Below are 27399 nucleotides of genomic sequence, written 5' to 3'. Positions count from 1 at the left end.
CAATTTGCTATAGACAGTGTCCTAGTTAGGGTTTCTATTGCTGCAATGGAACACCATGACCAAAAAGCAAGATGGGAAGAAAAGGGTTTATTTGGCTTACACTTCCATATTAATGGAACTCAGGACAGGAACCCAAATGGGACAGGATCCTGGAGGCAGGTGCTGATGCAGAAGCTGTGGCCACGGCAGGGTGCTGCTTACTGTCTTGCTTCCACTGGCTTGCTCAGCCTGCTTTCTTATAGAACCCAGGATCACCAGCCCTTGGATGGTACCACCCCGCAGGGGCTGGGCCCTCCCCGCCTTGGTCACTTATTGAGAAAATGCCTTACAGCTGGATCTCATAGGGGCATCATTTCCTATCAGCTGAGGCTCCTTCCTCTCAGATGATTTTAGCTTGTGTCAAGTTGACTCAAATCCAGTCAGTTCATTGCAGTTAATGGCTGATGGGGAGAGGAGGTCAAATTCCTCAGGGATACGGCCATTGGTAAGTCCCCCTTGTTCAAGGAAATAATCTCCCACCCACGCCAATGAAAACAACCCTGAAATTACGAGTGGACAGGTAGGAAGAAAAGGTTCCGTGGGAGAGAATAATGGGAGAGGGTGAATATAACCAAACCATTCATGCATATGGATGAAGCTGTGAAAAATTATTTCGCATTGTGTGTGTGTGTGCACATGCGTGTGTGTGTGTGTGTGTGTGTGTGTATGCGTGTGCACACATGCGCACGTGCTCAGGAATGCTCAGTTCACAAGTAGCAGTCAGATGGTAATTCTGGGGAGCTGGTGCTCTCCTACCATGTTGGTCTTTGAGATTGAACCGAGATCATCAGGCTTAGCAGCAAGTGCTTTACCTACAGAGCCACCTCACTGACACAAGAATAATTTTAGAAAAGAAATCTTTACTCCTTCTCCTTTTTGTTTCTATCATTTTGTTTCAAAGAAAAGAAACCCTGCCCATGTTATCCTTCAGTACACAGTGGCCACCCCTGATCTGGCACATCGCGTGTACTCAATGACTGTCCAACCACTTATGAGCGCTCAGGTGCAGCTCAGAGGTAACACTCGCGCATACCAGACTCCCTGAGTTTGATCCCTGGAACTACACAAATCATCTAAGTGAACATTTATGAACCCTGAAAACAAGTGGTCCTTCTGCCTCGTCTTCATGTTCCTCTTGTCCCAGGTGAAGGCGAAACCATCCTAGGAGCCTTTTGTCTTCCTGATGAGCCCTTCAATCATGTCCCACTCCTCCTTGGTGACCTGAGGGAGGGAAAGATGTTAATTTCATCGGCTCTACACACAATGTAAAGCCCGGTATCCTGGCTTGTAGTCATATATGAACCAAATGCATTACCTTCTTGAGAGAGTTGAATTCACCTGACAGGAATACTTCCTCTCCACCATCAAATCTAATGACCTGAAAGAGATACCACAAACCCTTTCATGCCTTTTGAGAAATCTCCCAGCCATCATCCACCCTCAAACCCTAAATTAATGAAGTCTCTTGGGTAGCTTCAATCAAAGCTCAAATTTCAAATGAAAAATCTGAAGTATAATCTCAATCTATTTGTTCTGACTAGAATGCTCTGTCCACAAAATTTGACCTAATTTAAACATCATCTTTAAACAATATCCCCTGAGGCAACTTGAACTTAATAAAATTAATATATCAAGGAAGGAAGGAAGGAATGTTTAAGATGAATAATGCATAAATATTTTATCTGATTTATAGCTAACTAGATATTTTTAAATCATATTTATATTTAGCATTATTAAGTCTGATTCCAAAATAGGGCTCCCGACACACCCCCAAAAGTAAAGACACACAACAATGCTTACTGCCCCATTAATCCAAGATGCATAATCACTGCACAGGAAAGTGGCTAGGTTTGCAAGTTCCTCCACAGTCCCCAGCCGACCACAGGGAATTCTTTCGATCATTTCTTTCTCAAATCTCCCAGTTGGGTCCAAACGACTAAAGGCACCCTGAGCAATAAAAAAGAAAGAAAAGTTAGTGTGTGTCTGCAAGTGTGTGTTTGTGTGTGTGCGTGTGTGTAGATGTCTTTAATTTCTCAATTTTATATAAAATACAGCTTGTACTATAGCGTGTTATTCACACCTTAGACGCTGTAAAAAGAATGTCACCAAGGTCTTCCACAGTTACTGTCTGTCAAAACTGGTCATTTTACCTGAATGTACCCTTTAAAAGAAAAATATCTATCAAGAATGCATTATGTGAGTTTTTCATTTCTCCTATCTCAGCAAGTCATTCCTAAAAATCAAATGAGCAGGGCCTGGAGAGATGGCTCAGCAGTTAAGAGCACTGACTGGTCTTTCAGATGACCCTGGATCAATTCCCAACACTCACATGGCAGCTCACAACTGTAACTCCAGTTCCAGGGGATCTGACACCTTCACACAAATGCACATAAAAATAAATTTATTATTTTTTAAAAAAATCAAGTGACCAAACAATACACCCAAAAGAACTCTGAGATTACTCTGTGCGGTGGAGTGAGTGGGATTGTTATTTCATTGAGTAAATTCAAAAAAAGTGATTCAAATACAAAATGTTCAAATAGAACTTCCTTTCTTCTCTAATAGAATAGGTAAAACAAAAGCTACTAACCCCAACTCCATCTGAGAAAAAGGAAGTGGTAATTACATTAGCGAGCCTCTACTCTGTGTCTGAGGTATGGAACTCGGAAAGGTGAGCTTGGTGTTCACAGACTCATAAAAATGACAGTTCCTTCTCTTCTAGACCTGCATCTACGCGATGGATTTCCTCCTAACACAGATGGGAGGGCTCCCCCTAGAGGGACCCGGTGAGCCTGCAGGTCTCCCAAGGCAAAGCAGCAGAGACTAGCACCAACTAAGGCAACGCACATTCCATCCTATCTCACCAGGAAAGTTCTGGGCTTCAGCTTTTTCTCTCTTTAACATAGGGTGTAACCCCTATCCCCATGTCTCCACTCCAAACTTCTCTTCTTGGGAAGCGCTCTGACACAAAAGCTCTCACAATACCTTTGTATACGGGGGGGGGGGGGGGGGGGGGGAGCAAAAAATTCAATGTAGGGGCCGAAGAGATGGCTCAGCAGTTAAGCGCTCTTGCTGCTCCTACAGAGGACCCGGCTCAATGAAGCTCCTACAGGTTCACAGTTACCCCTAACTACAGCCCCAGGGACTTAACTACCCTCTTCTGACCTCTATGGCACCAAGCATGTGAGTGGTACACAGATGTACACGCAGGCAGACACACACAAAGTAAAACTGAATAAATCCAAAAATTAAAAAATAATCAAGAAATACAAGGCAAATAAATGCATGAAGCAGATGAAGTCTCCTTGTCACTGGACTGCAGCAGAGAGGCCTCTGTGACTTTAGGATTCTAGTTCTTCTGGGATCGTGTGCAGCAGAGGCAATGTGAACTGTGTGCTTTGTCTTTCAGTTATTTTCCCATTAGTCTTATTAGACATATATATATATTATATGTAATATATAATAGTATATAACATATAAATTATACATTATGTATATAATATAAAATAGTATATGTTAATATTAATACTATATTATATTATATACATTCCAGTCCCACTTCCCACTCACTCCTTCCCTACAAGAGCTTCTGACCCAGGCATCCCTGGAAAGTCCCCACACAGCAGTCAGAATGCATCCACCACTGTTAGACTCTTTAATCAATCACAGTGTTATAATATGTCAAATAAAACTTACTTTGGTTTTTATGGGCCCCGGCTGAATTATATTGAATCGCATCCCATATCTCCCCCACTCAGCTGCAAGAGACCTAAAAACCAAAGGAGATGAAATAGTAAGTTGCATTTCATATTTACCCCCATGGAGCTCCAAGACTCCTAAAAGTCAAACAAAGTACACTGTAAACTACTGTGTTGTGTGTTCAAACAAGACTACCCAGGACTACACCGCACCTTCACTGCTGGCCAGGAATCGCACACCCACAGGGAAGAATGTCACAAATAGGCAGGAAACTGAGGCCCAGAAAGACTGAACCTTTCCTCGGCGTCACCCTGGTAACCTGTCGGCCTCTGGGAGTCTAGGCCATGGCTGCATCCTTACCTTCTCTACTACACAACTTAACACTTAACGTCTTAATGTCCTTAGTCGCTACACCTACCATCTGCAGATTACAACAAGAGATCTAATAAGCCAGGCATAGTGACACAGGCCTTTAATCCCAGCACTTGGGAGACACAGGTAGGTGGATTTCTATGAGTTCAAAGTCTGTTGGGTTTACATGAGAGCTTTGGGCTCATTCTCACCACTGTCTGCAGTATTTACATTTACAAAAGCCATTGCTTTTCTTTACAGCTTATGCACTGGATCACAGTGTCTGCAGGTGGCATCACAGGTTTATCACCTGAGGAAGACATAGATTACTCAGGTTTAAAGGATTAACACAGCCTTGTTTAACTAGGCTTTACCATAACTGTTACCGAACCTCAAAGGAAATAAGACTCAAACAAAACCTTGAATGCCTTAAACCAAAACGCAATCCCAAGAGCAAACATGGGACCTTGTGGTGGCCTGTTTAGATATACACTTAACAGTCTACTGTTTAACATGATCATATTTGATAGATGGTATGTTTTGAGTGTATATTTGTACGTATATGTACTTAACATGGTTGCAAAAGAAGATTTAAGTTACCTTAAAAGATAGAAATAATGCAGACAAGGAAGGGAAGACAGAAGGAAAGAAGGGGGATGGGCCAAAGCAGACAAGGACACATAATAGAGCCAAAATGTAGCTAAGAACTACACGTTAAGATGTTTTATGTGGACAGGCAGTGGTGGTGCACACCTTTACTCTCAGCACTCGGGAGGCAGGTGGATCTCTGTGATGCCAGCCTGGTCTACAGAGTGAGTTCCAGCACAGGGGGCTGTGTAAAGAAACCCAGTTTCAACACACAACCCCTCGATGTGTTTCATATAATGGCAAATTTGCATCCTCTTACCATGACCCTGTGAAAATGAGAAGCCTCGTCAGTCATGGAGTTTGCAGTGCCCGTGAGCACAATATATTGATTGCTCAGAAGTGCAGCTGGTTTTGGTAGAAAACTCAGGAAAACATTCCCTCCTGAGAAGTTTATAAAAGGAAAATGTGTGTAACATTTTAACGACTTTAAGACACTGTAACTTTGCAACAGATAAAAGTCGGTGAGCTTCATAAAACTACAGGATGCCTATTAAGATAGTCCGAGAGCATCGGTTAGAATCCAGGTCAGGAAAACCAGTTCTGTGGCACGGGAACATGTGGTCAAACACGGTCTGCTCCAAATCAGCCTCTTTTACCTTTTTCCGGACGGAGACCTGAGAACTTTGAGCTATTTTCAGCAACACAATTAACACAGTAATGCTCACTTATTCATGGCTTCCACGCCTGATTTAGCTGAAGAACTTGGCATTACGAAGCCTGATCCGCTCTCAGCATAGATGGTAGTGATAGCAAGAAATGCGGCTCCTGGGGAGTGAAAGGGCACGTTACCAACAATGCAGCTACATCAGTCCCTATCACGTCACCAACAATGCAGCTATATCAGTCCCTATCACGTCACCAACAATGCAGCTACATCAGTCCCTATCACGTCACCAACAATGCAGCTACATCAGTCCCTTTCATGTTACCAACAATGCAGCTACATCGGTCCCTAACATGTTACCAACAATGCAGCTACATCAGTCCCTATCACGTTACCAACAATGCAGCTACATCAGTCCCTTTCATGTTACCAACAATGCAGCTACATCAGTCCCTATCACGTTACCAACAATGCAGCTACATCAGTCCCTATCAAAGACCCACAGCGGACCAAAACCAGGTTCTGCGCAAAAAGGTGTCACAAAAGTCAGAAGGCTTATTCTTGTCTTTAAGTCACTAGTCCTTCTCCTTGAAAGAGTAGCCTCAGAGAAGTGTGACATCTTGCTCCTGATCTGACTGGCTTTGGGGTGGCTGGTCTACACTCACATGTGCCTGGCATGTCAATCAGAGACCCAAATTCAAGAGACTCATCCCATAGCCAAGCACTACTTCAATATGAGGAGATCAGAACTAAAATAAAGTTATCAAGGACTTCTGCCTCTAGCTACAGCAGACTCATATAAACATCCTAAAAACTATTCAAGAGACTGATACTGGTACTGTCATTGCCAGACACCTTACGGCAGTAGAGAAGGACTGTTGTCCCAACGTGATAAGCCTAGCATCAGCTCAGAATTCCGGAGTAAGAAGCAACTCTGAGAAGGAATGTACAGGGGAACAGGGCCCAGTTGCTTTTCCTAGAGTCTCCCTGAGAGTGCACTGATGCTCCTCGGGGTGTGTACTGAGGGGAAGCAGCCATGGAATCTGGCCAAGAGCCACTGCCAGTGCAGCTGTGAGTGGAACGGTGTCTGGAGACCTCACAGAGAGTTGGGAGACACGGGGGTGATAGGCAACCTAATGAACAGCCAAGACTTTCTGCAGTCAGCTCAGGGAAATCACACCTAAGGACCAAGTTAGCCCCAAAGGAAGAGGAATCACATCCACCCACATGAACTTCAAAGATGAGTTGTAGAATGATCGTGTACATGGAGCGACTGCTTCCTAAAGGAAGGCTCAACATTCTCCAAAGAAAAGCTTAAAACTTACACCAGGTTAGAAATGTGAGGAAAAACAATGGAAGGAGCACAAAAATTACCAGAAGATACAAACAGCGCACAAGCACCTTTATAACAGTGTTACTAACTTGATACAAGATTTAAAAGAAAGCATGTTAAAGGAGTGTAAAGAAGACTAAACATGGGCCTTTGGGTAAAGGAGTCTGTTGCCAAACCTGAGAACGAGAGTTCAAGCCCTGCAAACCACACCAAAGAAAGAGAGAAAAACTGGTTCTGAACGTTGGCCTCTGACCCCATGTACTCATTACAGACCACGTCCACCACATGTAAAAACATGTGTATATGATGTGGATGCTGTGAATACCATTGGTTAATAAAGAAACTGTCTTAAGCCTGTAATAGGGTAGACTAGAGCTAGGCAGGGAAAACTAAACTGAATGCTGGGAGGAAGAGGGTGGAATCAGAAAGAAGCCATGTAGCCCCCACCAGAGACAGACATCGGAACTTTACCTCATAAGCCACAGCCTCTTGGCAATACACAGATTAATAGAAATAGGTTAAATTAAGATGTAAGAATTAGCCAATAAGAAGCTAGTGCTAATGGGCCAGGCAGTGATTTAATTAATATAGTTTCTGTGTGATTATTTTGGAAATCTGGGCAGCCAGGAAATAAACAAGTGGCCTCTCCTACAACATGTATACTCAAACACAAATAAATAAATGAAATTCTAAAAGTAATTTAAAATATAAAAATAGGAACAACATCTATAGAAAACGTGTAATATCTGAAATGTTAAAATTAAATCAGTGTACTCAGCTGTAGAAGATCGTCCGTGAAAACAAGGCAATAAAAACTATGCAATATGAAGGTCACAGGGGAACAGCTGAAAACAGACAAAAGACCAGAATGTCAGGTGGCTGTGGGACCCTCTAGCATGACGTACGTGCAACCGGAGTTCTGAAAGAAAGATCGTAGACTGAAATAATCAAATTTTGTAAAAACTAGAAAGTGGAATTCCGAGGAGGCAAACAAATGCCAAGAGGGATAAATTGAAGGCAGAAACTATAACAGGAACCAACAAACTCCTAGGAGAGGGCAAGGAAGGCCACAAAGGTAACTGTCCTCACCCAGCCCTCGTCAGGGACCACACGAAAGACAGTGACACCTTTAAGATTCTGAATCAAAAATCTTATCCTTGAACTGAAGGTGCTGTCTTCTGATACACCAATGCAGAGAGGATTCATAGCCCCTATTTGGAATCAGAAGGAATTTAAAGAAAGCCTTGAGGCTAAATAAAATTAATATTAGACAGAAATCCAGACGGTCTAAAGAATTACATACCAGAAATGGTAAGTGTGCAGGGTTATTTCTTAAATTGACTGTATAAACTTAAGAGTGAAAATGACACCATACACATAAGTAGTAACTGCATCTGGGGCATAGTAGAGTCTCAGTAACATGAGGGAACAGAAAGTTGCAAGAGGAAACAGATTTTCTACTTACATAGAACACTAGATAGGAAGAAGATGTAAGTTTAGTATTATAAATGAATAAAATATACTTGAATGTTTTACAAAACATTTCAATTATTCTTACAAATATTCTTACAAATTACTCTCTGTATTTATAAGTGGGGTATGGGGGTGCACACCTGTAATCCCCACACTTTCAAGTTGAGCAAGAGTTGCAGGATAGCCTGGGCTACCTAATAAGACAGTGTCTCCAAACTCCGGGAGGAAAGAGGGAAGGGGGTTTAAAATTGAAGGACCACAAAGAAATCATTTTGAAGCACACTTCTGTCAGTTCTCCTCCACACAAAGTTTCTTTCTGTCAACATATGTGAGAACAGAAACAACATGCAGCTCAGCTCAGAGAGCACGGGGTGGAGGAGGGTGATGGAGTGTCCCACCCAGCATGTGAAAAAGCAGGGTTATGTCAGCCACTCTCACAGTTCTGACAAATCAAACTCGGTCTCTCAGATCTCTGAAAATAAGCTTGTCTCCAAAATCTCCTTGTGGGAAAGACAAAGAGGGGGGAGATCTAATGGCGCAGGTACAATATGGGGATAAGACACGCTAGGTGCAGTTTTCGGTTTTTTTGTTTGTTTGTTTTATTCATAGTTGTAAACTTGGCATTACCACCAGCTGTTCTGCCAACTCCAGCTACTCTGGTCTTGACCCTCAACCACCTGCTGTGCCCCCTTCTGCCCCTTAGGAAGCCACAGCACACCCAAAGCTAGTGCCTTCTTCATCAGTAGACAACTACCCCATGACATCCCTAGGTTGTCTTCCTAGGTGTTGGATTGCCTACATACTTTTGGTGGAGGATTATATGCATTGCTTCCCTCCTGAACCGACATCCAGGCTTACCCAAATTGCTATGCTTGAGATCATGAGCTCTTGGGAGCTTCAACTGCTCATTCAGTACCAGGTTAGACCCACAGTACCAAGCTTTAGCACACTGCCTCAACTGACAGGAGTCTTGGAAAGACAGAAATGGGCTTCCATCTTTTAAAAAGTCTCACCTAATACATTTATAATGAAGCCCATAGAATTTTAATCCAGCGTGATGGGTAAAAATAGACGGAAGTCTGTGTTAAAATGAAAGACAATGATGAGGACTGAGTCAGTCAGAAAACTAAGGATCCCAAAGATGAGCAAGGGAAGAGATAAAAGATCATGAAGCAGAGAAAGAACGTGATCGTGGGGACAGAAAGAAACAGAGAGAGTCAAACATGGAGGACCTACAGAAGGAGAAGAGGGAGAGGATCAGGAAGTAGAGAGAAAAGAAACACACAGAGTCAACAAGACAGGGGAGAAAAAAAGTAAGAGCAGGCACGCAGTCAGTCCACAACCCCATCTCTCCTCTCAAGTCTCTCTCGGGGAAAAAATAAATCAGTAAATAAAATAATAGAGTCCCAAAATTCCTCATCCAAACCGCGTCCACTTTGCTACAAAAGAAATGCGGAGTGAGGGTTGCGCTGGCTGCTGGGGAAAGGATGGAGCATATTAGCATCTTCTAAAAAGCTGGGCCTTTCTATAATCCTGTTCACTGTTCTGTTTCTTTGCTCACCCCTGCTCAAGCCAGTTTGCAAATTACCCACACTAGGGAGAAGAAATTGAACCTCATAGACAAAACAAAAATTTCCAAACCAGAGAGGGGACAGAGGTCAGATATAACATTCTCATCCCCTCCACCACTCCAGCCATTACAGCCCTGGGCCTTGGTCGTGTGTTCTACCTACTCTGAGAAGAAGCCTCAAGCTTCAAGTTCTGAGGCCAAATTATTCAGCGGCACAATCCTGTACACCTCTGCTTCAGAGGGCGTATCGTCCAAGGCCGGCTACATGAAGTCATGGTAAGAACCTAGTAAACAAAGCACCCTGTCTACCTCTAGCAATTTCCTCCCCCTGCCCCAAGTTTGTGTTTGTTTATATATACAGGCATTACACATGTTCTATTATATAGTTATAAATTTTAATAAAGGAGCTGGTTCACGGTTATGAGAAAAATGTTCTAATAACATCCATTTAAATCCAGTGTTCTAGGCAGTGTTCTAGGTCTCTCCAGTGTTTGTATTCTCAAAGATGTCACCTTCATCAAAACTGCTGAGCCCAGTCAACACCCATCCTCTAGTAAGTCATGCTGCTCTCGGTTTTGAGACGTCATCTGCCTTCCCACCCACAGCATCTTCCCATACGCCAAACCTCCCGGCCCACAATGGAGTCAGTGCCATTTTTCATTACATCACTGTTCTTCACAAGACAACTCTGACAGACATCTAGCCTTCCCAGTTACGCGTCAAGCCACTTCCCACAACTCTTTCCTCTCTCCTCTCTCCTCTTCTCTGTCCACACCGAACTCTCTGTTAGTCTCTAAACACATCTGCCCTTCCCCTCCACCAGGCCTCTATCCAGGAATGATCCTGACTCTTGGTCCTCTTTCTCTGTTTGTACATATTTAAAAACCAATCTGAAATGCATCTTATTTCTGGATCTAAAACCACTGGCTACAGAAAGAAGCCATCACTCCCATCTAGGAGTTTCCGGATCCCTCGAAATCCGCATTCACTATGACTGACACCACAACCTCTGGTAAACATGGATCTTAGCAACTGTGAGGTGTGCAAGTTCAGACTGGCTGTTTACACCTTCAGGGATGCCAGGGCTTAGCCCAGACTCGGCTGAGAATGTGCTCAATAAACACAGGAGGAATAGATAGACATACCTTTCTGTGCTTTAATGAGCTGCTTCCCAATTTCTAGAGTCACATAGGCTGTGCCATTGAGAACAATGTCAGTTATGGTCTTCCAAGCATTAGGAGACAGTCTTTCACTGGGAGAGACAAAGTTTCCTGCTGCGTTGTTTATCACCACCTAAAATAAATAAAGCAAAAATGATGTGGGATTTCCCTCTGTGTGCTGTGAATATATTTTATTATCATTGGCTAGTAAAGAAGCTGCTTTGGGCCTATGGCAGCACAGAGTAGAGCCAGACAGGAATTCCAAGCAGAGATAGAGGAGAAAAGAAGGCAGAGTCAGACATGCCATGGAGCTGCCTAAGGAGAAAGACACCCTCCCTGAAACCTTACCGGTAAGCCACGAGCCTCATGGTAAAATACAAAACAATAGGAATGGGTTAATTTAAGATGTAAGAGTTAGTTAATAAGAATCCTGCGCTAATAAGCTGAGCAGTGTTTCAGTTAGCATAGTTTCTGTGTGGTTGTTTTGGGTCTGGGCAGCCAGGAAATGAACAAGTGGCCTCCGACTACAGCAAAGCATTAGGAAGTATATCTGAACATCCCAGTCAGCGACGAAGCAATCCCATGAGATTCACGTGGTTTTATGTTTCTTGAGTCTGTAGAAACGACCTGTAATTTCCTAATCTCAGAATCCCTGAGTCCTATCTTTAAATTAGCATAGTCTCTAGAGACACTACACTTTGCTTCACTAATCATAGGAGGCCTTTGAGGCGGCTGTGTTGGTACGGACTGGTAAAGACAGCATTAGGAAAGATGAGACAAGAGTACTGAGAAAATGAAAAGCCAGCCTGGGATACACACGGAGTTCAAGCCGGCGTGGGCTTCCTGGAGAGGAAATTCCTATCCCAACCTCCAACCACATACGAAATCCCCAAAACGAAGCCTTTTAAGTTGCGCTGTCCTCTAATTTCCAGTAGTGGACTTCTTCGCTGGTGGTCACTCCCTCTCTCCAAGGGAGCAGTCTGCTGGGCTCTGCAGTAGCTTCAGGACTACAGGGCTCTCTGGCGTAGCTTTCATCAGAGAAAAGTGTTCTCTTTGAGATGATCGGAGGAAAAAGCTTTTCTCTAATCAAGTAATAGCAAAGTAGTCATTACCTCTAAGGTCTAGATAGCAAAAATGTGGGATTCCTCATGACTTCCCCATCTTGTGCCAATCTCCTCCACTGAGGGACACTGATTGTTATCGGGTAAAGCAAGCCCAATTAATCAGCTATGACTCCACTCTCGTTATTGCATACTCTCATTAAATAAAGTGAAATTAAGTTTGTTCTACAATTATAAATGTGTTCTCTAGGTAGTCCTGTAGGGTGAAGGGAAAGCAGTCCACTTCTTAATCTTAGCTCTGCTTTAAGTCCGGGCATTTCCCGCCCTGGCTCACTGACATGAACAGCTCGTTCCCTCTGTGTGTCCTGGTGGTGTTCTCAGGGGCTATGGAAAGCTTCTGTCCTGGATGCTTACATCAGGAAGCCCTGCCACTTGGATCAGCTCCAGCACGGTGTTGTGCACCATCTCAGGATCCCGTACATCACACCGGATTGCGTGCACCTGCACAATGAATGAGAGCAGAAGAAAGAACTCAGACATTTCCAGGCTTCCTAAACCAGAACTACAAAGAAACTGTAAATGTTATCATCTGCACATCAAATTTAAAGAGCTGCTTTTCCATCTACCTTATTCCCAGTTTGAGAAGAAATCTCTTCTGCAGTAGCTTTCAAAACATCAATATTCCTAGAAATAAACACAGGAAACATCTCATGAGTTCTAAAAAGCTCTCATAGTATGCATTCCTTTTTAAGTTCCTAAGTTAAAGAACACAGAGAAGTGGCAGTTCTAATAAAAAAGCATTTCTGTTAAAGTGTGAAAATTGTACTTACAGGAAAATCAAGTTGATTTCACTTTTTAAAATTAAATTGAAATAATTTTCATATATCTGAAACTAATTCACAGAATTAGTTCTAACTTTAGCATATTTATATTTAGAATTATGTGGAGGGTTTTGTTTTGGTTTGTTTTGGTTTGGTTTGGAAACAGGAACTCAGGAAGTCCAGACCAGTCTCCAATTCTCTGCGCACTAGACAGTGACCTTGAATTCCTCATCCTCCTGCCTTGACCTCCCGTGGGCTAGGGTTAAGGTATGTGCAGTCACACCTGCTTACTTATTCATTTAAATTGTTTCCTTGATTACAATCATTATGTTCATTCTTCAACCAAAGAACTTTATTGCTGTTATCGTCCACACAGTTTTCAGATTAATTTTATGAGTTTTGATAACCCTGTGTTCAATCTTATATCCTTGAAAGAAACACAAAACACAAACCATGAATGTGAACTGTTTATCATTAAAGTTAAATAGGTATTTTAAAACTCTCAGAAATATTACCTTAAGAACATAATGAATGTCCTAGCCAATTTACATCTGTGAATGAAATACTAAAAGTCACTTAGGTGACTACTTGGGCAAAGTTCTTAAAGGGTCATATTTCATACTAAGCTGGTATACTAGACTTTTTCTTTGGGGCCACCACCCAGCTCCCAAATCATGACATGGAGACTTATTACTAGCTATGAATGCTCAGCCTTAGGTTAGGCTAGTTTCTAGCTAGCTCTTATAACTGAACCTGTTTCTCTTCATTCTCTTCATGTACATTTTGCCTCGGGGCTTTTAACCTTCCTTCCTTCTTTCTTTCTCTCTTTTCTTCTTTCCTTTTCTGTCTTTATAGCTTACTTTCCTGCTGTCTCCATGGTTGGCTGGCTGTCGACTTCCTGGCTTCTGGCCCAGGACATGTCCGTCTCTCTCTCCCTCATTCTCTCCTTCTTCTTTTTCTCTCAAGTCTAGATTTCTCCACCTACTGTTATCTCTGCCTGCCATCCCCACCTATCCTTTCTCGGCTTAGCTACTGACCATTCAGCTCTTTATTAAACCAATCAGATGCCTTAGGTAGGCCAGGTGAAAGCATAATACATATTTACATAATTAAACAAATGCAGCATAAACAAATGAAACACATCTTTACATTTTTAACAAAAACGGCATAAACAGATGAAATACACTTTCACATAGCAATATTCCACAACTTAAACAAATGAAACACATCCTTGCCTAGTTAAACAAAGAGTCCATAGAAAGATGGCACCTGGATATAACTGCATAAGAACTTGTGCCTGTGTGGTTTTATGTTCACCATAATATGCATTAAATTCTTGTTAAAATTTAAAGCAAGTTAAAGCAACCCTAAGGGTTGTATCCGTTATTCTGGTATGATGTTAGTCACCAACTGAATTAGTAAGAAAGATAAGAAACCCAACAGAAATCAAAACCACCTCAACGTAGTCCTTTTGAACTTTGCCTTTATATTCAGAAAACAAAAACTGCAAACAGCAGTCTCCCAATTGTTACTATTTTTACATCTCAAATTGCAACTGGATTTTTTCAGGAAGATGTTTTCAATCAATCTACAGAATATTTTATAGAAGATGAAATCAAATAGCCCTGGAATACTGTTTTTAATACTGTGACACAGATGGTTCCTTCACAGACCCTCAAGTGACACTTACCTGCTGGCTATCACACACTGGGCACCTAGGCTGGACAGAAAAGTTGTCATTGCCTTCCCAAGGCCAGTGCCTCCTCCGGTAATGAAAGCCACTTTTCCTTGAAAGGTATTAGGTGGTAGCATGGGCTTTAAACGGGGCTGGAAGAATTTAGACTGGGGAGCATCAATACTTTGATACAGTGTTTTTGTTCCATAACTGAAAAACTAAAAAAAAAAAAAAAAAAAAAAAAAGTGAGTTGATACCTGTATATTTACAAGAGATGAAATCTTCTAACTCTCCATCATTATTGCATTTAAACAAGTTTTCTGAATAAATATACTTTGTGAATATAATTATTAAGTACTATAACAAGGTGATTTAAAAATCATGGACTCCAGGGCAGAAACAACACATAAAAGAAATTATTCCTTAGTCATATAACCATAAGCAAGTTTTTAAACTTCCTTTGGTCTCCGTTTCTTCATTCATAAAATGAGGCCGACTAAAGCGTTTCCATGGAACATTGTTAGGATGTCACTAGTCCTCACAAGGGAAATAAGCACAGCAGGACTTAGAGAAAGGAAGTCGCAGTAGACAGTGCACAGTGCTCCGGAGTAAGTGGTGGCATTATCTTTGCAGATGTGATGTTTACATTCAAGTATAAAAGTCAGATAGCTTGCCAGGCAGGGGTGGCACACATCTGTAATCCCAGCACTCAGGAGACAGAGGCAGGCTGATCTCTGAGTTCCAAGCCAGCCAGGACTACACAGAAAAACCCTGTCTTGAAAAACAAAAAGAGCCAGGTAAGTAGTACACACCTGTAATCATGACCATTTAGGAGGCTGAGGCAGGGGGATCACAAGTTCAAGAACAACCCATTAACCAAAAGAAAAGAATTTAGATGCAAGACACAGTCTGTCTTTGAATTACTAAAGACGGTTATTTTCAAATTCCTACTTCAGTTATATTTAAAAGGAAGGGTAAATAAATAATTCAAATTAACTCAAAACATATTTCTTTTGCTTAGTTTTATATTTCACAGTTTAAAAACCAAATACTTGTGAAAAATACTGCTAGTCTCACACATTGCAACTATAAAAACAAACTTTAAGTTTGGCTCGAGTGGTTAAGAGCACTGGTTTCTCTTCCAAAGGACCCGGGTTTAATTCCCGTCTTACATCTGTCTGTAACTCTAATTCCATGGTTTCTGACACCCTCACACAGACATACATGCAGGCAAAACGTTAATGAACAGAAAATAAAAACAAATTTTTAAAAAACACATACAGAAAAATCAAGCATCATTTAGTGATTACTATGGTCTACAGTTAGATTACAAACCATGTAAACACTGGACTTGAAATGGGTATTACTTTTACCCCATTGCCTAGCAAAGACTCACAGAGGCTATAAACATTGGCAAAGTTGCAGGACCAAACTCAAACACAGGCTGGCAGGCTCTGGAGCCTGCTTCTATAACACCCTGGCACACTCCTCTGGCTTCCCTCTAAGTTTCTCTTAGGATTCACTAATACACCAGAGAGGGATATGATATTTCTCCATCAGACAGGCCTTGTTGGCAAGACCAAAATTCTAGATCTATCGTTGCCTGCTGGCGTCTTTCTGCACGAAACAGCTGCAATCAGTTGACCCACGGTATCTACAGATTTACCTCCAAAGAAATAATTCAGAATTGTGAGCAGACTAAAGTAAATTCAACTGAATTTATACAGGACAGCACTTACGATGTGATATTAAGTCGATATGCTATTATATTAATATATCTTGTATTAATATTTATAATTTTCTTAATTACAAATAAGAATCAGTGTTTGGGGGTGAGGATGTAGGTAGCTCCGTTATCAGAGCACTGCCTTGTTTGTGTAAATCCCTGGATTCAATGCCCAGCACTATACAAAACACTGGGTTTGATAGTGCACACTGGTGGTATCACAGAGGTGGAGGCTTAAGAATTAAAAGTTCAGGGTCATCTTCAAATACATAGCAAGTCTGAAGCCTCCTAGTCGCCATAAAAATGCGATTAGGACACAGACAACAGCTACAGTGTAGATTCTGTAGACAAGAGCTACCGTGTAGATTCTGTAGACAAGAGCTACCGTGTAGATTCTGTAGACAAGAACTACCGTGTAGATTCTGTAGACAAGAGCCACCATGTAGATTCTGTAGACAAGAGCTACCGTGTAGATTCTGTAGACAACAGCTACCGTGTAGATTCTGTAGACAACAGCTACCATGTAGATTCTGTAGACAACAGCTACCGTGTAGATTCTGTAGACAACAGCTACCATGTAGATTCTGTAGACAACAGTTACCGTGTAATATAGACAACAGCTACCGTGTAGATTCTGCTGTCTTACTCATTTTGCAGATTAAGAGGCTGATACTCTAAAAGGCCAAATGATCTACTTTTTAAAATAATAGTAAGGGAGCTTGAGAGATTACTCAGTAGTTAAGTTCCTTTACTGGACTCCCAAAGACCCTAAGTTCAGTTCCAGCACCCAACATCCTTCGGCTCATAACTGTCTGTAACCCCAACTCCAAGCAATTGTCTCCTCATGAGCACCCCTAAAACATGGCATACAGTCACACAATGCATAAATAAAACTTAGATAAAAAGTAATAAGTCTATAATAAATAAAATAAGAGGAAGTAAAAACAACTCAAACCCAAGATATGTCTAGCTTCAGAGTACCCTTGTAGTTGGTTATTATCACTAAGGGATGGGGTTATGAATAACTTTTCTTTTCTAAAATCTACTGAGCAAGTATGATCTTATTTCATAATCAGGGAAAATCATCACCCAACATCAACGTCTGCAAATCTGGTGATGTCTCATCTTCTTCATCATAATTCTATCATCACATTGACAATGTTCGCTTTTCCCCGCTGGATCTTTCTGCTGTGACAGAACGATCCAAGCAACCTGCAGTTATCTTTCTCTTCCTAAATGGCACATTTGCTTAAGACTTCCATCCACCTCCACAATAACCCCATTAAGATGACGCATCAGGAAATCGGCACAAGTGGGCTGGCAAATTTGTCACTATCTGGGAATAATGAGAAAATGTACTGCAGTGTTCGAAAGGCTCTCCCATGAATTTTTATTTATTTGGGGATTAATTTGTAGAGGAAATTTTAAGCTTTGTGAAGGATAATTAATTATTTTTATAAAAGCACCTAAAATATATTTAGAAGCATTTGATCAGCCTTCTAACTGGCAAAGCAAGCATACAGAGGCAAAAGGGTTTTGTTTGATCACAGTCATCCTACTGTGTTAATGAAGCGTGTCTTAGTAAATCACATGACCTGATTGATAATAATCTTATGAATTCCTTTCCCACCACTGTGAGGGAAAACACTGACTTGCTATTGTAATTGACACCATCCTCTGATGACTGACAGCATGGTATCAGCATGAAGTCGGCCACCTCTTGGCCTGACCACAAGTTGTCTATTGAGACTCACAAGGGGACTGGGTCTCACAGGACCACGGTGTGACCGTGCCTTTCTACAAGGCAAAGCCCTAAAGAACTCAAACCTGCATCTGGCCACTTCCTTCTGAATTATGAAAAATGGATGGGACATAAATAGGCCTTGAATGATCTTCAAATCTTGCATTGTGATTTTTCTACATGTGACTTATTTAGAATTGAAGTGTTTTTTTCTTAACTTACAAATAATACCTTTCTCATCAGCATTGGTTTCCTTGTAGATCTTTGGTGTCTTGAACTTTTAAAAACTTCCTAAAGTCTTCATATTTCAGAAATGCCAACTTATTAGTTTGAGCTCTAAATCTGTCTTAGGGAGATCGGTTCTCACCTCCTCCCACTGCTGTACTCATCAGCCTCCCGTATCACACCCAATGGGTACACCAGGGCTGATCACACCCAGTGTGTACACCAGGGCTGATCACACCCAGTGTGTACACCAGGGCTGATCACACCCAGTGTGTACACCAGGGCTGATCACACCCAGTGTGTACACCAGGGCATCACACCCAGTGTGTACACCAGGGCTGATCACACCCAGTGTGTACACCAGGGCTGATCACACCCAGTGTGTACACCAGGGCATCACACCCAGTGTATACACCAGGGCATCACACCCAGTGTGTACACCAGGGCTGATCACACCCAGTGGGTACACCAGGGCTGATCACACCCAGTGGGTACACCAGGGCTGATCACACCCAGTGGGTACACCAGGGCTGATCACACCCAGTGTGTACACCAGGGCTGATCACACCCAGTGTGTACACCAGGGCTGATCACACCCAGTGTGTACACCAGGGCATCACACCCAGTGTGTACACCAGGGCATCACACCCAGTGTGTACACCAGGGCATCACACCCAGTGTGTACACCAGGGCTGATCACACCCAGTGGGTACACCAGGGCTGATCACACCCAGTGTGTACACCAGGGCTGATCACACTTATCCTCAAGCAGCAATTCTGAAAAAGTATTGTCTTTGTCCTTTCCCTAAGGAATTAAAAACCATGGATGAGATTCATACCTAAATTGTTTAATGATTTTTGCTAGCCTAAAGTAAGTAGGTTAACTAAAATAGACATGTGTTGGTAATCTTAGGCCAAATGAAGCTAGCATCAAGTCTCGAAACTTTGAGTCAACATCAAGATGAATTCACGTAGAACTCAGAAGTCATACAAAGACGACATGAGTAGGTACAACCCTGATCCACGCCTACCTGTGGTAAGTTTTGCTGTCTGTCCAGACTCCAGTCTTACAGGCTAAGTGTGTCCCTTTCACTGGGTGGCTGTTTTCATTTACAGGGCCTTCAAGGCTCTGGGGCATTTGAGAGATGACCCCTTGTCTAAACAAAACCTTAGCATCAATACAAGAAAGAGTGAGACAAATTTGAGATTTTTGTAGAGGACGTTATTGGTGCTGTTTTACTTTTTGCACCACAAATAAGCTTCTGGCAATCGATGTAAAATATCTTTTAAAAATAATATTTAAACATGTTAGATTACTTCAGAAAAACTCAGTTTCAAATCTGTAAAATTCATCAAGCAGTAGATTTTCACAGGGAAGTTGTGAGACTGAATGGCTCGATATTTAATTATCGGCTATTTCGCCGCCAACATCACGGCTGTTGTTTAAGCCTCCACAATCAAGCTGCATACCTTACAAGCATTGACACATCTAGAATCAAAAAGACAAAATGACACACTTCAATTTTGCCTCTCTCTCGTGTGTGTGTGTGTGTGTGTGTGTGTGTGTGTGTGTGTGTGTATGAATTTGAGGGAGAATGTACACATGCGTGCTAGAGATCAGCTCTGAATATCATTCCTCAGTTGCTGTCCACTATGTTCTTTGGAACAGGGTCCATCATTGACCTGTAAATTGTTGCTTGGGCTAGATTGGATGGCCAGCATATCCTAGGAGTTCTCCCACCCCAGCCTCCCCAACACTGGGATTGTATGGGTTACCTGACCCAGTTTTACATGGGTTCTGGGGACTGTACTCAGGTCTTTGAAGCCAGCTTGCTTTTGTGAAACTATTTCATTCCAGCTCCAACAATAAAATCCATCCTTACTATTGCTGAAGCTTTCCAAGAACTTTCACCGCCTAGCCTTTGCTCTACTTTCTCTATAACCTGAACTACTCTTTCAACTTAGTAGAATCGCCAGTCAAAACCAGGTGAAAGTGTCAACATTTCCCTCCCCACTGGTGCCTGCTTCTCTGGAGAACAATTTGGCAACACAGATCACAATGTTACATGTAATACCCTTAGATGGAGTTACTTGACTTGCAAAATTTTATCCACTTTTTAGGTAGATAGTGAAGAAGGGGCATTCTGTTCAAAGACAAGCATTAAGGAGCAAAAGGTGTAGTTCAGTGGTAGAGCATTTGCCTAGCATGCTCAAGGTCTTGAGTTCTAGTGCCAGCATTGAAAGCAAATTATATCCTATTTTACTTTCTACAAAAGTTGATGAGACGTTCTTAAAATTGATATGGAACTACAGCAGGCTCAAAATAGCCAAAGCCATTCATAAAGCATGGACCTACTACCCCCTGAAAGAAGGATACAAAGACACGCTGAAGGCAAACATTGCCAAAGTTTGTCCAATTGCTCAGCAACGCCTGTTGAATACCAACAGGTTAAAGCATCCTGTGTTAAGAGAAGGGCGCAAAGACAGCGATGCAGAATCTCCTCTGTATTTTTCATTAGAGGCTATCTTCCTATGTTGACCCTAACCCAAAAGCTTCTGGGCCAATCCACAAGGAACTATTCATTGTAGTCAACTCTCAGACGTAGACTAACTAACAAGAACACAGGGTAATACTGCTTGAGCATTCCACACTCATTAGATGGTATTTCATTCAAGTATCTAACAAACAATTGAATCATGCGTGCAAGCACACAATACAGGAAGGTCTGAGCTGGAAGTCATGCTAAAACAAGCAACACAGAAACAGTTCGTAAAGATGCCACCTTATTTGAAGTACTCTATCCTTACCACTTGGCTATGAGTTCCATGGTAGACAATGAACTTCTGCCATGGTTTATTCAGGGAGAGGGGCAGGGGCTGAGTGTCTGCTCATTTGTATCAGGTTAGTAATTTTAGAGGCAATTTACTCTTACTCAGATTCACACCGAAGTAGGAGTTTGTACAGATTGCTCACTGTCATATAACATCAGTTTGGTAAAACTGACCAACGTTATATTTCAAAAGATGTGAAAATGTGTAACTTTATGCTTCCAAAGCACTTTATGCTTCCCTGTATTGTCTGTATATAATGATACCTTCACCAATGCTTGCAATTTCTGTCCTGTTGCTAAAACATGCTTGTCTGTGCCAGCCACACGTCCTTTTAGTGTCCAGACAACCTTTTCAGTAAAGCACCTACAGTTCTTAGCAGGAAGGGCCGCTCTTCTGCATGTTCCGATGTAGAAAGCAAGGTTCTTAGAGAGTAAGAACTGCCCCAGCACCCCGAATGCCAACCATGACCCTACAAACGTAAAGAACAAAATGACCCAAACTCTGTGACCCCCCTGCCAGCTCTGCACAGGCTAGGTGAAGCACACTCTGTAACTGTGTGCATCACCTGAGCATCCCTACCCATTCTATCATTTATAACGGAGTGCCAGGAGGCTGAGCTTCTGGGGAGCTCAGATTTTGTTGCCACAGCAACTAGCCTGGACATACAAGAAAATGCATTGCTGGACTCCAGGCTCCAAAGGTTAGGCTGAATCATGCAATTGCCAGGAGCAAAGCAGAAATTTCATTTCTGAGTAATGAGACATCTCATAGCAACGAACCAAAGTCCTGGGGAAAGCCATTACTCCGTACACCAGGGTGTGCTTCCGCCGTTATTACAGCTCTTATCTGCCTGCAGTTACAGGCAGACCAAGATGTTTCCCGGTGCCGCATACAGAAGGAAGATGAAACAGAGACGAATTAGGGAGCATGCTCCACTGGAGTCATTCATTCCTGCCTTCCCTTGAGACATCTGTTCTTGACTCCTTATTACTTCAGCCAAGAGTAACATGGCTCTCATTATTGAACCAACAATCAGAACCCCTGGCCTAAACTATTCTAGGCAATGACAACATAGCAGTGGCCAAAAAAAAGAAAAGATGCACTATTCTATCCTTGGTGAGATTAAATTTTGGGGAAAGGGATGAACAAATTAAGAGAAACATATACAGTATATTAAACCTTGGTGTATGTTACAGGATGGCATAGAATGCAGGTAGGATATTGCTATCGGTAGGAGGGGTCAGGGCTGCATCCAGCGTGCCTGTGGATCTGTGGTGGGGATACCTAAGGCTTAGCATGTGTTTACAATGGGAGAAATAAAGTCAGGTCGAAAGGAAAGGGCAGCGCTGTTTCCTCCTACCAGCAATGGGGAATGTGTCTGGGCTCACACTGCCTCTCCTCCATCTACTGCTCATATCCCACGTTGTTCAGATGCTGGCGGCTGTCTCTGTGCTATCTTTTTACAGACTCCAGCCTCCAGCATCTGCTCACCCCAGTCCTCTCAGTGTGGCTCTCCTGGGGTCTCAGGAAAGGACCACAATCCTTTTCTCCTTGGCTGCTCCAATGGCTTTCCGAGCTACACAAAGTGAAGAGGAACCAGCTTCACACAGCACCGTCAGTCCTCTGGGCCCTCACCCCGCAATATCACCCTTTAAACTGACTCTCAGGAAAAGAAGGGCTGAGCTTCCCACCCCCCCAAAAAAAACGACAGCTCACTGCCTCCCGTTCTTTCATGAATTGCTTCCTACCATCGTTCTAGCCCAGCCCCAGAGTGCTGGCACCTCCCTCAAGTGAACTAACACAGGAGATGTGGGAGTCCCTCTGTGTGCTGTGATTACCATTAATGAATAAAGAAACTGCCTTGGCCTGTTGATAGGGCACAACTTAGGTAAGCGGGGAAGACAGAACTGAATGCTGGGAGAGAGAAGAGCAGAGTCAGAGAGACACCATGGACTCTCTGGAGACAGACATGCTGAAACTTTGCTGGTAGGCCACCACCTCGTGGTGATGCATAGATTAATAGATGGGTTCAATTCAGATGTAAGAGTTAGCCAATAAGAAGTTAGAGCTAATGGGCCAAGCAGTTATTTCTTCTGAAGCTCCCCAACATCAAGGACACTGATCTCTAACAGGGTCTGGATCTTACCACTATGTCCGTAGACCAAGATCAGGACCTTCCTGTACCTCTTTCCACATCCTACGGCACAAACTGCACCACATCAGATCATCTGAATTTGCAGGAATGGTCAAAAACCTTTCCCTTGTTGATGCATACTATTCTTCAGGCTGAAACTACCTTCTTACGTTTTTTTATTTAAGTATGTGTTTATATGTACATGCGGTAGGACAACAGTCTGTACCCTGTCAATTATATTTTAAATAAACACTGATTGGCCAGTAGCCAGGCAGGAAATATAGGTGGGACGCAGGAAATAGAGGTGGGGCAATAAGAATTTGGGGAATAAGGAAGTCTCAGTCTGGAGTCTACCCAGCCGCAGAGGAAGCAAGATGTGACTACCTTGCCGAAAAAGCAACAGAGCCACATGGCTAACATAAACAAGAATAATGGGCTAATACAAGTTATAAGAATGAGTTAATAAGAAGAGCCTGAGATAATGGGCCAATCAGTTTATAACTATGTAGACCTCTGTGCGATGTCTTTGGGACTTAACGACTGCGGGAACTGGGCGGGACAGAAACCTCACACAACACATAAATTTGTTCAGGTGCTGTGGTCGTTAGACTAAGAATGGCACCTACAGGCTCAGATATTTGAATGCTTAATCATCACTAACTATTTGAAAGGAGTGTAAGGATTAGGAGGTGTGGCCTTTGTCAGAGTTAGTGTGGTTTCAAAAGCCAATGACAAGTTCTCTCTCTCTCTCTCTCTCTCTCTCTCTCTCTCTCTCTCTCTCTGACTGTGGGCCCAGATGAAGAACTCTCATCTACCTCTCCAGCACCATGCCTGCCATGATAATAATGGATTAACCTCTAAAACTGTCAGCAAGCCCCCAATTAAACGCTTTCTTTTATGAGCTGGCTTGGTCATGGTGTCTCTTCACAGCAGGAGAACAGTAACTAAGACAGGACAGGTTCCCACCAAAGACAGAAGCGGGTGTCAGGTCCCCTGGAGCTGTACTTACAGGTGGTTCTGACCACCAGTGTCAGTGCTGGGAAAACAAACCAGTCCTCCAAGGAGCAAGCACTCTCCACCCCTGAGCCGCCACTCCAGCCCGAGGTTGAAATCACTGGCCTGAAACAATCTGACTTCTGATTCAAAAGCCAGTTCCAGGTCCCTCCTCCTCCAGGCAGCCTTCTCTGCCTGTGTGCAGTTTTGTTCATCCATGCATTGTAATACACCTGGTTTTCAGTCTCTTGGAGCTGCTGGTAACTCATTATCACTTCTCACACATGTTTGGTGTGAACCACATGACACATTTTCCAGTTCCACTACATGCTGTACACAATCACTCGGGTTACATGCTCCTCCCGTGTTCACTCTGTGCCGGGCCCTGTGCTGTGCACAATCACTCGGGTTACATGCCCCTCCCGTGTTCACTCTGTGCCGGGCCCTGTGCTGTGCACAATCACTCAGGTTGCATGCTCCTCCCATGTCCACTCTGTGCCGGGCCCTGTGCTGTGCACAATCACTCGGGTTGCATGCTCCTCCCATGTTCACTCTGTGCCAGGCCCTGTGCTGTGCACAATCACTCAGGTTACATGCTCCTCCCGTGTCCACTCTGTGCCAGGCCCTGTGCTGTGCACAATCACTCGGGTTGCATGCTCCTCCCGTGTTCACTCTGTGCCAGGCCCTGTGCTGTGCACAATCACTTGGGTTGCATGCTCCTCCCGTGTTCACTCTGTGCCAGGCCCTGTGCTGTGCACAATCACTTGGGTTACATGCTCCTACTGTGTTCACTCTGAAAGCTAAAGGCCATGCAGTCAGCACCAATGAACAGGAGTCTACAACCATGAACAATTTTTACACTTTCACTGAGGAAATTTAACCTTACTACAAGACACAACGGCACTGCCTTCTTCTAATTCTTTGTTACACCCACTCTCCTTGCACCAAACATATTTCAAAGCCTGATTATGAGTTACTAACCATCACTCCATAAACATAAACATAAATGAATCTATGTTCTCCATAAACATAAATGAAACTCCATAAACATAAATGAATCTATTTCCATACTGAATGTATGCTTGCCTTTCAAGTCTCTCCAAGGAGAGTCCAACAATGACATTTCATGGTAAACAAATGATTAAATTAAATGTTTTCTCTGGAGAATGAAACAAAAACTAAGAGCAAGGCCCCCCCTTTTTTTTTTCTTTTTTGATCTCAAAGACACAGCCCTAAGCCAAGCTATTCATCGGACTGAATTGAGGCCCACCTAGGTCAAGGTTCAGTCTAAAATAGTGTTCACAGATAGTGCTTGTGGCAATGGAAACATTTCTCTCACACAAAAGGTTGGAGCGATATAATATCTTGGTTTTACTCTCAAAAGCATGATGTTTCTTGGCAGCTGCCAATCCACAGATGTTGTCATTCCTTTCCCACAGGATTCAAACTTTCAAACTTCAGCCTTCATGTGTCGAGGAGACAGGCACCTCTATTAACTCAGAACCTGGGGGGGTGCTTGCTTGCTTTGCTTTGTTTTGAGACAGGGTTTTTTTTGTTTTTTTGTTTTCTGCAGCACTAGCTGTCTCTCACTGTGTGAACCAGATTGGCCTCAAACTCACAGAGATCCGCTTGATTCTGCCTCCCACTTGCTGGACTTCTGGTCTGTGACTCCGGGTGCTGAAATCCTAACAATATCACTGAGGGAACAAAAAGGATCGTGTTCTCGGGAAGGGAATGCTGGGGTTCTGTTGATCTTTATAATACTGTGTTGTCTTTAAACACAACGCTAGCAGCGCACAGACCATTTTCCAGATGGTTCCCGGAGTTGAAGAAATCAGCACACCTACTCCCTCTTCACTTTTGGAGCCTCTTCCCGCCTAATTCTCCCCCCCACTCTCCCTCCTTGCTTCTCTGCACCCCTGGGGCTCCTGGCCGTCCCCACCTTGCTGCCCCCCAGTACTCTGGTCTTTCACACCACCCCACAATTTTCTAAAGCGAACACTACAGGTCAGTCTGTCGCTCTCAAAGGGAGTATGAGGTTAACAAGCGGCGGCCTGACTTTTGTACGTGGATAAGGAAATTCTGCTTTTTAGCTTGATTTTTAACCTAGTTAAAGGCAAGGATTGCCTTGAAATTCTGCTTATTTTTTTTTTTCTTCCTCGTCCTTTTCCTCCACAGTTTCTTCACTTTTATTTTATTTGCCTTGCAGACTTGGTGGGAAAACGTTGACGAGCGAAACAGAAGTGGATTCCACACGGCTAGAAAGTGATTCTGAACGTGGCTTAGGTTTTGAGTTTTTCAAATTATGCTGGTTTATTTGGGGGGAAAGGGCCTAAACCTGACAAATAGATCCTGGGATTCAATGGTAGAGGGTGAGAACCAACCTCCACAAGGTTTTGACTTTTATTTCATCTTTTATGTGCATTTGCTTTGTGAAATTCATTATACAAATGAAGTTATTCCTATCACAACCCACAAAAACAAGGCACTGCGGTGGGGATCGGGGGCTTGTGAAAGGCTAACACCACTCAGGGGAAGCTTCTTCAGCAAGGGAACCAACCGGCTAACCTACTCTCCTCCCTACCCACCGCACTGACAGCTAGGCCCTTCAGGCTAGCTTTCACGAAAGGCTTGCCAACTGGGTAAAAGGTCAAAGGACTCCTTCGAAAATCACCTCCGATTTGTCCCTCCTAACACTGGACAAACCAGAGATCACCCAGCCTACTTCTGTCCCATTCCCGGCTTATTTACAAATCAAAGTTCCTTTTTGGGAGGTTCCTGTCTCTGTCTGTTTGGTTTTTGTTTCTTCACCCCCTCATCTTCCTGTGTCCAGGGACCCCGGGGCTTCTCTCCTTTCCCTTTGCTGCGTCCCTAGAGCCCTCTCTTCTCTCCTCACATCGCCCCCACGTCCTGGAACCCCCTGTCCCCGCACAGCTCTCCTTGGCACCTCTCACCTCCCTGCACCCCAAGGCCCCAGCCCTGTTTCATCTGCCTGTGTCCGGGGAACCCTGACTTTCCCCACTTCCCTGCCCTGGGGCACCCACGTTCTTTCCAACTCCCGGTTCCCGGGAACCCCGCTCTTCTCACTTTCTAGCACCCGGGACCCTTCGCCTGTGGAAGCGAACCTGGCCCTCACCCACCCCGCCCTGCCTTACCCTCAGAGGACCGGGATCGCGGGGTAGGAAGGACACCCGAGCGAAGACCGCACGGCCCAGCAGCGCCATGTCTCCAGCAAAATTGCCCCCGCCGCAGGGCCCGCCCGGTCCGGAAGTATCGGTCGGGGCGGGGACCGGGCTGCAACCACAGGCGGTGTG

The 27399-nt window shown here is 43.4% G+C and overlaps 1 protein-coding gene across 1 annotated transcript; it reads right to left on the bottom strand.

Moving 5' to 3' along the window:
* Positions 1-879: 879 nt before the first annotated feature.
* Positions 880-27399, bottom strand: Decr1 (2,4-dienoyl-CoA reductase 1). Its single transcript, XM_048420080.3, has 10 exons — positions 27241-27399; positions 14450-14652; positions 12565-12622; positions 12353-12439; positions 10863-11010; positions 5403-5502; positions 3736-3808; positions 1840-1986; positions 1355-1417; positions 880-1260 (listed from the first exon to the last, which is right to left on the bottom strand). Exons 1-10 carry the CDS (start codon positions 27307-27309, stop codon positions 1201-1203), a joined length of 1008 nt encoding a protein of 335 aa, XP_048276037.2. The 5' UTR covers positions 27310-27399; the 3' UTR covers positions 880-1200.

The sequence above is a fragment of the Myodes glareolus genome, chromosome 16, assembly GCF_982192425.1.
Source record: "Myodes glareolus chromosome 16, mMyoGla1.1, whole genome shotgun sequence".
In the NCBI taxonomy this organism is placed as follows: domain Eukaryota; kingdom Metazoa; phylum Chordata; class Mammalia; order Rodentia; family Cricetidae; genus Myodes; species Myodes glareolus.
This window is presented reverse-complemented; position numbering and strand designations above follow the sequence as displayed.